Genomic DNA, 9,009 nt, shown 5'->3' with positions numbered 1-9,009 from the left:
AGATGGCTTGAGCCTAGGAGTGCAAAACCAGCCTGGGAAACATGAAAAAAATCTCATTCTCTAAAATTGAAAAAAATTGAAAAATTAGATGGGCATGGATGCATGTACCTATAGTCCCAGCTGCTCAGGAGGCTGAGGTGGGAAAATCGCTTGAGCTTGGGAGGTCGAGGCTGCAGTGAGATGTGATCACACTACTGCAATCCAGCATGGGTGACAGAATGAGACCTGTTTCAACTGCTAAAATTTAAAAAGTACAAATTTATTGGATGGGCATGGTGGCTCATGCCTGTAATCACAGCACTTCGGGAGGCCGAGGCAGGTGGATCACCTGAGGTCGGGAGTTACAGACCAGCTTGACCAACATGGAGAAACCTCAACTCTACTAAAAATACAAAATTAGTGTGGCATGGTGGCGCATGCCTGTAATCCCAGCTACTTGGGAGGCTGAGGCAGGAGAATTGCTTGAACCTGGGAGGCGGAGTTTGTGATGAGGTTGTGGCATTGCAGTCCAGCCTGGGCAACAAGAGCAAAACTCCGTCTCAAAAAAAAAAAAAAGAGTTCAAATTTATCAATGTAATTCACTACATTAACAGATTACTGGGGGAAAAATCCTGTGGTTATCACAACAGATGCAATGTTTGATGAAATTCAACATATGAAATTCTGTTCTCAGCAAGAACAGAATGGAATGACTGACAAAGTCCATCTACAAAAACAATATAGTAAAAATTGTCATGAAATGTTGAAAATTTCCATTTCTCATCAGGAATAACACAAACATTTCCACTATCACCATTGTACCAGGTGGGTCTGCCCAATGCCATAATATCAGAAAAGGAAATAAAAGTGTTTAAAATGGCAAAAACAGGCCTGGCACGGTGGCCCATGCCTGTAATACCAACACATTGAAAGGCTAAGACAAGTGGATTACTTGCGCTTAGGAGTTCAATAAAAGCCTGGACAAGAGGACAAAATCCCAGTCTCTAAAAAAAATAAAAAACAAAAACAAAAAAAATGGCAGGAATGAAATTATTCTTATTTGAAGATAATATGGTTCTAAATGTTGAAAACTGAAAAAAATCTAGAAGTAAACCTTTTTTTTGTTTTGTTTTTATTATTATACCTTAAGTTCTGGGGTACATGTGCAGAACGTGCAAGTTTATTACATAGGTATACACGTGTCATGCTGTTTGCTGCATCCATCACCCCGTCATCTACATTAGGTATTTCTCCTAATGTTAGCCCTCCCCAATTCCCCACCCACTGCTATCCCTTCCCTAATTCACCAACGCCCCTGACAGGCCCCGGTGTGTGATGATCCCCTCCTTGTGTCCATGTGGTCTCATTGTTCAACACCCACTTATGAGTGAGAACATGAGGTGTACATCTAAGATTCTTAAGTATATTTAACAAGGTTGCTGGATAGAAAATCTATACATAGGAATTATGCCTCCACACACCAGCTCAAAGAGTTAGAATATAAAATTTCAAAGACTGAAAGACATTTCACATCATCAAATATCTAGAAATAAAATTAACAAAAGATGCAAAAGACTTCTTTGCAAAAGGCTGTAAAGCTTTATTGAAAGATTTTTAGTGAACAAATTTCCAACATAGGAGCAGCCTGCATCATTTCAGTGTGTATTCTTTTAGTGCTGTGACTGCCTTTCACCTGAAACAAAAACATAACAGTTGGGAACATTACTGAGCAGCAGTTTATTTAGATGACCATAAAGGTATACAAAGGACACTACAGTTTGAGTTTCATAAAATACACTAAAAACAGAACACTAAGGGTGATCCTGTGTCTCACATCAGATTAAACCTCTGTATAGACTTTGAGGGTAGACCTGCAGAATTTACAGTTTATTTGTTCCTAAACAGCAAGTGCTTCCTTTAAATTCAGAAGCACTTATAATTAATAGTCAGCAAATTGGAAAACACGTGTAAAACACACTTCAGTTGATTACTCAGGAAGTACTAAAGTCATGGTCTTTGAACTTCAAATCTTCTCAACTGATGTTCTTAAAAGCTGAAACTCATATGTAACATTTGATATGTTTAAGATGATTATATCACATATGTGTCTACAGTCTTATTAGAAATAGTGCCTCATGAAGACTGACAGTGGGGCAGGGAGTGTGCTTAACACAGGCATCTTACTCATACCTATGCTGAGCACCACTGATCTACATGCCACACGTGATAGAAACTAAACAGTCTCAAGCCATTTGATAATTCAGTCATGCAAGGTTTTTTTGGGAAAAGACTTAAAAACCAATTATTCATGAAGAGCCAGAGAATCCCAGACTGGGCAACATAGTGAGCTCTCATCTCTACTAACAAATTATTTTAAAAAACAAAATTAGTCAGGGATGGTGGATTCTGCCTGTAGTTCCAGGTACTCAGGAGGCTGAGGTGGGAGGATTGCTTGAGCCTGGGAGGCAGAGGTTGAAGTCAACTGAAATCACAACACTACACTCCAGCCTGGGTGACAGAGTCACACTCTGTCTCAAAAAAACAAACAAAAAATGGCCAGAGAATTCAGAATTTGGTGGAATCTCAGAATAGGCATTCAGGTCTCCACAAAGAAAACAAACATGAAGCAGAGGGCCTGCTCACTTTCTCAGTATCAATGAAATCTCAATTAGATGTCTTAAGATGACTCAGGCCAGAGTTTGATGATTGATGATAAAAAAATCATGCAAAACTGACAATCTCTGTATCCTACGCATTCTATCCAACAAGATCAGGGTATGAACGTACCAGAATGGAAAATGATTTTAAAATATCTGACACAAACTCAATATTTTATAAGACCAAAGACTGGTTTAGGAGTTAAGGGATTCGTTAAGCAAATGCTATAAGAGCTGGTATTAGACGCTACATCAGTGCTTCGGCATATTTTACACTAGCTAATGGGTGTTACAAATGTGTTAGGTATTTGTTAAAAGGAGATCCTTACAAAAGCATCTGAAAATTATAAATTATTGGTTTAAGGACTTATACTAAAAAGTTGTAAGTCGATGCATAGGGGAGGATCCAAGATGGCCGTTTAGGAACAGCTCGGGATTGCAGCTCCCAGGGAAAGCGCAGAGGGTGAGTGGACGCCGCATTTTTATTGCCCACAGGCTAGGAAATTCCCAGGCGGAGGAACTCCACAGGTCACCAGTGCGGCTGTTTCGGCCAGGGCGGCTGTGCCGGCACCGCTGCTTTGCCCCGCTGGGCTGCTTTGTCAGCGCCCCGGAGAAGCAGTTCTCCGTACAAAATACACTGGTCCGGGTGCCCTTTTGGCTGGTGATTGGAGCCACGGGAAGTTGCCCATTCGTCTGTTTAAAAAGGGGACTGAGCAGGGAACCAGGACAGTAGATTCCAGGGCAAAAAAAAAAAAGCACCACAAACCTCAGTGCCGCTGTTTAAGCCAGCGCAGTGAGTGGCCGCAGGGGAAAACAAACAGACCCCGGCGCCTCTTCAACAGGCGACTGGAACACCAACTTAAAAAAGGCTCTGAGGCAGGGAGCCAGGCGATCAGGCTCGGCTGATCCCACCCCCACAAAAGAACAGCAATCAGAAACTCTGGATCGAGAGATTCACAGCAAGCGCAGCTGAACCCAGGATGGTCCAGCTCTGTAGGGGAGGGGCGTCCGACATTAGCGAGGCAGCCCGCCACGACGGAGGTAGTCGGCCAATGCTGAGGCAGCCAGCCGTTGCCAAGGCAACCTGCCATTGCTGAGGCAGCCCGCCGTTGCCAAGGCAACCCGCCACAGCAGAGAGACTCCACCTCAACAGAGGCGGGCCACCATCGCCAAAGCAGTTCTAACTACACCCATATAAACAGGACTGCAGGGAAGTTCACTCGGCAGCGGGGCGCAGCCCACACCAGCTCAACAAACCCTCTACAGGCCTACAGTGACTAGGCTGCCTCCTTGCTGGGCTGGGCAGCTCTGAAGGAAAAAAAAAAAAAAGAAGGCAGCAGCATAACGGAAACTCATAAATAAAGCCCTAAATCCCTGGGACAGAGCACCTGGGAACAAAAAGCAGTTTATGAGTTCTGCTGCAGCAGACCTAAACGTACCTGCCCAGCAGCTCTGAATGAACAACAGAGCTCACAGCTCACCATTTGAGCTCCTATAAAGAAGAGACCGTCTCTTCAAGCAGCTCCCTGACCCCTATATATCCAAAGAGACACCGCATAAAGGAGAGATCAGATTGACACTAGGCGGGTATCCTTCTGGGACAAAGATAGCAGAAGAAGAAAACTGGTAACCACCCTTACTTTTCAGCAGCTGCTGCAGGTGAACCCAAGGCAAGCAGGGCCTGGAGTGAACCTCAGCAGACCTACAGCAGAGGGGCCAGACTGTCAGAAGGAAAACCAAGAAACAGAAATAACCTCATCATCAACAAACAGAACGTCAATCTGAAAGATTTGAGACCCAATCTGAAAGCCAGCAACTACAAAGTCGACAGGTGGATAAATCCTTAAAGATGGGAAGAAGCCAGCGCAAAAAGAATGAAAACACCCGACACCAGAACACCTCTCCTCCTACAAGGGATCACAACTCCTCACCAGCAAGGGAACAAGGTTGGAGGGAGAACGAGTGTGATGAAATGACAGAATCAGACTTCAGAAGGTGGGTAGTAAGAAACTTCTGTGAACTTAAAGAACATGTTCTAACCAAATGCAAAGAAACTAAGAACCTTGAAAAAAGATTTGACGAAATGCTAACGAGAATGGACAAAATAGAAAGGAATATAAGTGAATTGATGGAGCTGAAAAACGCAAGACGAGAACTTCGTGAAGCATGCGCAAGTATCAACAGCTGCATTGACCAAGCAGAAGAAAGGATATCAGAGGTCGAAGATCAACTTAATGAAATAAAACGGGAAGACAAGACTGGAGAAAAAAGGGTAAAAAGGAATGAACAAAATCTCCAAGAAATGTGGGACTATGTGAAAAGACCTAATCTACGTTTGATAGGCGTACCTGAATGCGACGAAGAGAATGAATCCAAGCTGGAAAATACTCTTCAGGATATTATCCAGGAAAACTTCCCCAACCTAGCAAGGCAGGCAAACATTCAAGTCCAGGAAATACAGAGAACACCACAAAGATATTCGTCAAGAAGAGCAACCCCAAGACACATAATCGTCAGATTCACCAGGGTTGAAATGAAGAAGAAAACACTAAGGGCAGCCAGAGAGAAAGATCGGGTTACCCACAAAGGGAAGCCCATCAGACTCACAGCAGATCTCTCAGCAGAAACCCTACAAGCCAGAAGAGAGTGGGGGCCAATATTCAACATCCTTAAAGAAAAGAACCTTCAACCAAGAATCTCCTATCCAGCCAAACTAAGCTTCATAAGTGAAGGAAAAATAAAATCCTTTGGGAACATGCAAGTACTCAGAGATTTCGTCACCACCAGGCCAGCTCTACAAGAGCTCCTGAAAGAGGCTCTACACAAATAACGGAACAACAAGTACCAGCTCAACTAAAGGGCAAAACACCCAGCTAGCACCAAAATGGCAGTATCAAATTCACACATAACAATATTAACCCTAAATGTAAATGGGCTAAATGCCCCAATCAAAAGACACAGACTGGCAAATTGGATAAAAAGCCAAAACCCATTGGTGTGCTGTATCCAGGAAACCCATCTCACATGCAAGGATACACAAAGGCTCAAAATAAAGACATGGAGGAAGATTTACCAAGAAAATGGAAAGCAAAAAAAGGCAGGAGTTGCAATTCTCATCTCTAATAAATTAGACTTTAAAGCAACAAAGATCATAAGAGACAAAGAAGGACATTACATAATGGTAAAAGGATCAATGCAACAAGAAGAGCTAATGATCCTAAATATATACACACCCAATACAGGAGCACCCAGATACATAAGGCAAGTTCTTAATGACTTACAAAGAGACTCAGACTCCCACACAATAATAGTGGGAGACTTTAACACCCCATTGTCATTATTAGACAGATCAACCAGACAGAAAATTAACAAGGATATCCAGGACTTGAACTCAGACCTGGACCAAGCAAACCTAATAGACATTTACAGAACTCTCCACCCCAAATCCACAGAATATACATTCTTCTCAGCACCACATCACACCTACTCTAAAATTGACCACATAATCGGGAGTAAATCACTCCTCAGCAAATGCAAAAGAACGGAAATCGTAACAAACAGTCTCTCAGACCACAGTGCAATCAAGTTAGAACTCAGAATTCAAAAACTAACCCAGAACCACACAGCTTCATGGAAACTGAATAACTTGCTCTTGAATGTTGACTGGATAAACAATGAAATGAAGGCAGAAATAAAGATGTTCTTCGAAACCAACGAGAATGAAGACACAACATACCAGAATCTCTAGCACACATTTAAAGCAGTCTCTAGAGGAAAATATATAGCAATAAGTGCCCACATGAGAAGCAAGGAGAGATCAAAAATTGACACCCTATCATCAAATCTGAAAGAGCTAGAGGAGCAAGATCAAAAAAACTCAAAGTCTAGCAGAAGACAAGAAATAGCTAAGATCAGAGCAGAACTGAAGGAGATAGAGACACAAAAAACCCTTCAAAAAAATCAATAAATCCAGGAGCTGGTTTTTTGAAAAGATCAACAAAATAGACAGACCACTAGCCAGATTAATAAAAAAGAAAAGAGAGAATAACCAAATTGATGCAATAAAAAAAGATAAAGGGGATATCACCACAGATTCCACAGAAATTCAAACCATCATCAGAGATTATTATAAACAACTCTATGCACATAAACTAATAAACCTGGAAGAAATGGATAAATTCCTGGACACTTGCCTCCTCCCAAGCCTAAACCAGGAAGAAGCCGAAACCCTGAACAGACCCATAACAAGGTCTGAAGTTGAGGCAGCAATTAAGAGCTTACCACCCAAAAAAAGCCCAGGGCCAGACGGGTTCACAGCCGAATTCTACCAGACATACAAAGAGGAGCTGGTACCATTCCTTCTGAAACTATTCCAAACAATACAAAAAGAGGGAATTCTTCCCAAATCATTTTATGAGACCAATATCATCCTGATTCCAAAACCCAGCAGAGATTCAACAAGAAAAGAAAACTACAGGCCAATATCCATGATGAACATAGATGCAAAAATCTTCAATAGAATACTGACAAGCCGATTGCAACAGCGCATCAAAAAGCTTATCCACCATGATCAAGTAGGCTTCATCCCGGGGATGCAAGGCTGGTTCAACATACGCAAGTCTATAAACGTAATTCACCACATAAACAGAACCAAAGACAAAAACCACATGATTATCTCAACTGATGCAGAGAAGGCCTTTGACAAAATTCAACAGCCCTTTATGCCAAAAACCCTCAACAAGCTAGGTATTGATGGAACGTATCTCAAAATAATAAAAGCTATTTATGACAAACCAACAGCCAATATCATACTGAATGGGCAAAAACTGGAAACATTCCCCTTGAAATGTGGCACCAGACAAGGATGCCCACTCTCACCACTGCTATTCAATATAGTATTAGAAGTTCTAGCCAGAGCAATCAGGCAAGAAAAAGAAATAAAGGGCATCCAAATAGGAAAGGAGGAAGTCAAATTGTCTCTATTTGCAGATGACATGATTGTATATCTAGAAGACCCCATCGTCTCAGCCCCAAATCTCCTGAAACTGATAAGCAACTTCAGCAAAGTCTCAGGATACAAAATCAATGTGCAAAAATCACATGCATTCCTATACACCAATAACAGGCTTAAAAAGAGCCAAATCAAGAACAAACTTCCATTCACAATTGCCACAAAGAGACTAAAATACCTAGGAAGACAACTAACAAGGAATGTAAAGGACCTCTTCAAGGAGAACTACAAGCCACTGCTCAACAAAATAAGAGAGGACACAAACAGATGGAGAAACATTCCATGTTCATGGTTAGGAAGAATAATTATCGTGAAAATGGCCATACTGCCCAAAGTAATTTACAGATTCAATGCTATCCCCATCAAGCTACCAATGACCTTCTTCGCAGAACTGGAAAAAACCACCTTAAACTTCATATGGAACCAAAAGAGAGCCCACATAGCCAAGTCAATTCTAAGCAAAAAGAACAAAGCAGGAGGCATCACACTACCAGACTTCAAACTATATTACAAGGCTACAATAATCAAAACAGCATGGTACTGGTACCAAAGAGAGATACAGACCAATGGAACAGAACAGAGGTCTCGGAGGCAACACGACAGATCTATAACCATCTGATCTTTGACAAACCAGACAAAAATAAGCAATGGGGAAAGGATTCCCTGTTCAATAAATGGTGTTGGGAAAGCTGGCTAGCCATGTGCAGAAAGCAGAAACTGGACCCCTTCCTGACACCTTACACTAAAATTAACTGCAGATGGATTAAAGACTTAAACATAAGACCTAACACCATAAAAACCCTAGAAGAAAATCTAGGCAAAACCATTCAGGACATAGGTGTAGGCAAGGACTTCATGACCAAAACACCAAAAGCATTGACAACAAAAGCCAAAATAGACAAACGGGACCTAATCAAACTCCACAGCTTCTGCATGGAAAAAGAAACAGCCATTAGAGTGAATCGGCAACCAACAGATTGGGAAAAAATTTTTGCAGTTTACCCATCTGACAAAGGGCTGATATACAGAATTTACAAAGAACTAAAACAGATTTACAAGAAAAAAACTAACAAGCCCATTCAAAAGTGGGCAAAGGATATGAACAGATACTTTACAAAAGAAGACATACATGAGGCCAACAAACATATGAAAAAATGCTCATCATCACTGGTCATCAGAGAAATGCAAATCAAAACTACATTGAGATACCATCTCATGCCAGTTAGAATGGCGATCATTAAAAAATCTGGAGACAACAGATGCTGGAGAGGATGTGGAGAAATAGGAACACCTTTGCACTTTTGGTGGGAGTGTAAATTAGTTCAACCATTGTGGAAGACAGTGTGGCGATTCCTCAAGGAC

The 9,009-nt window shown here is 41.6% G+C and overlaps 1 protein-coding gene across 1 annotated transcript in view; it reads right to left on the bottom strand.

The window, feature by feature from the left end:
• Positions 1-2,169: 2,169 nt before the first annotated feature.
• The window catches only part of LOC116536725 (G antigen 2D-like), a 15,862-nt gene continuing 9,022 nt past the window's right edge, over positions 2,170-9,009 (bottom strand). The window contains 2 exon segments of the mRNA XM_032258540.1: positions 2,170-2,331; positions 3,126-3,329. Of these exon segments, the coding sequence (XP_032114431.1) occupies positions 2,170-2,331; positions 3,126-3,329 (366 nt within the window).

This window comes from Sapajus apella, unplaced genomic scaffold (genome assembly GCF_009761245.1).
Source record: "Sapajus apella isolate SASKATOON/1434 unplaced genomic scaffold, GSC_monkey_1.0 scaffold103, whole genome shotgun sequence".
Taxonomy (NCBI): Eukaryota; Metazoa; Chordata; class Mammalia; order Primates; family Cebidae; genus Sapajus; species Sapajus apella.
This window is presented reverse-complemented; position numbering and strand designations above follow the sequence as displayed.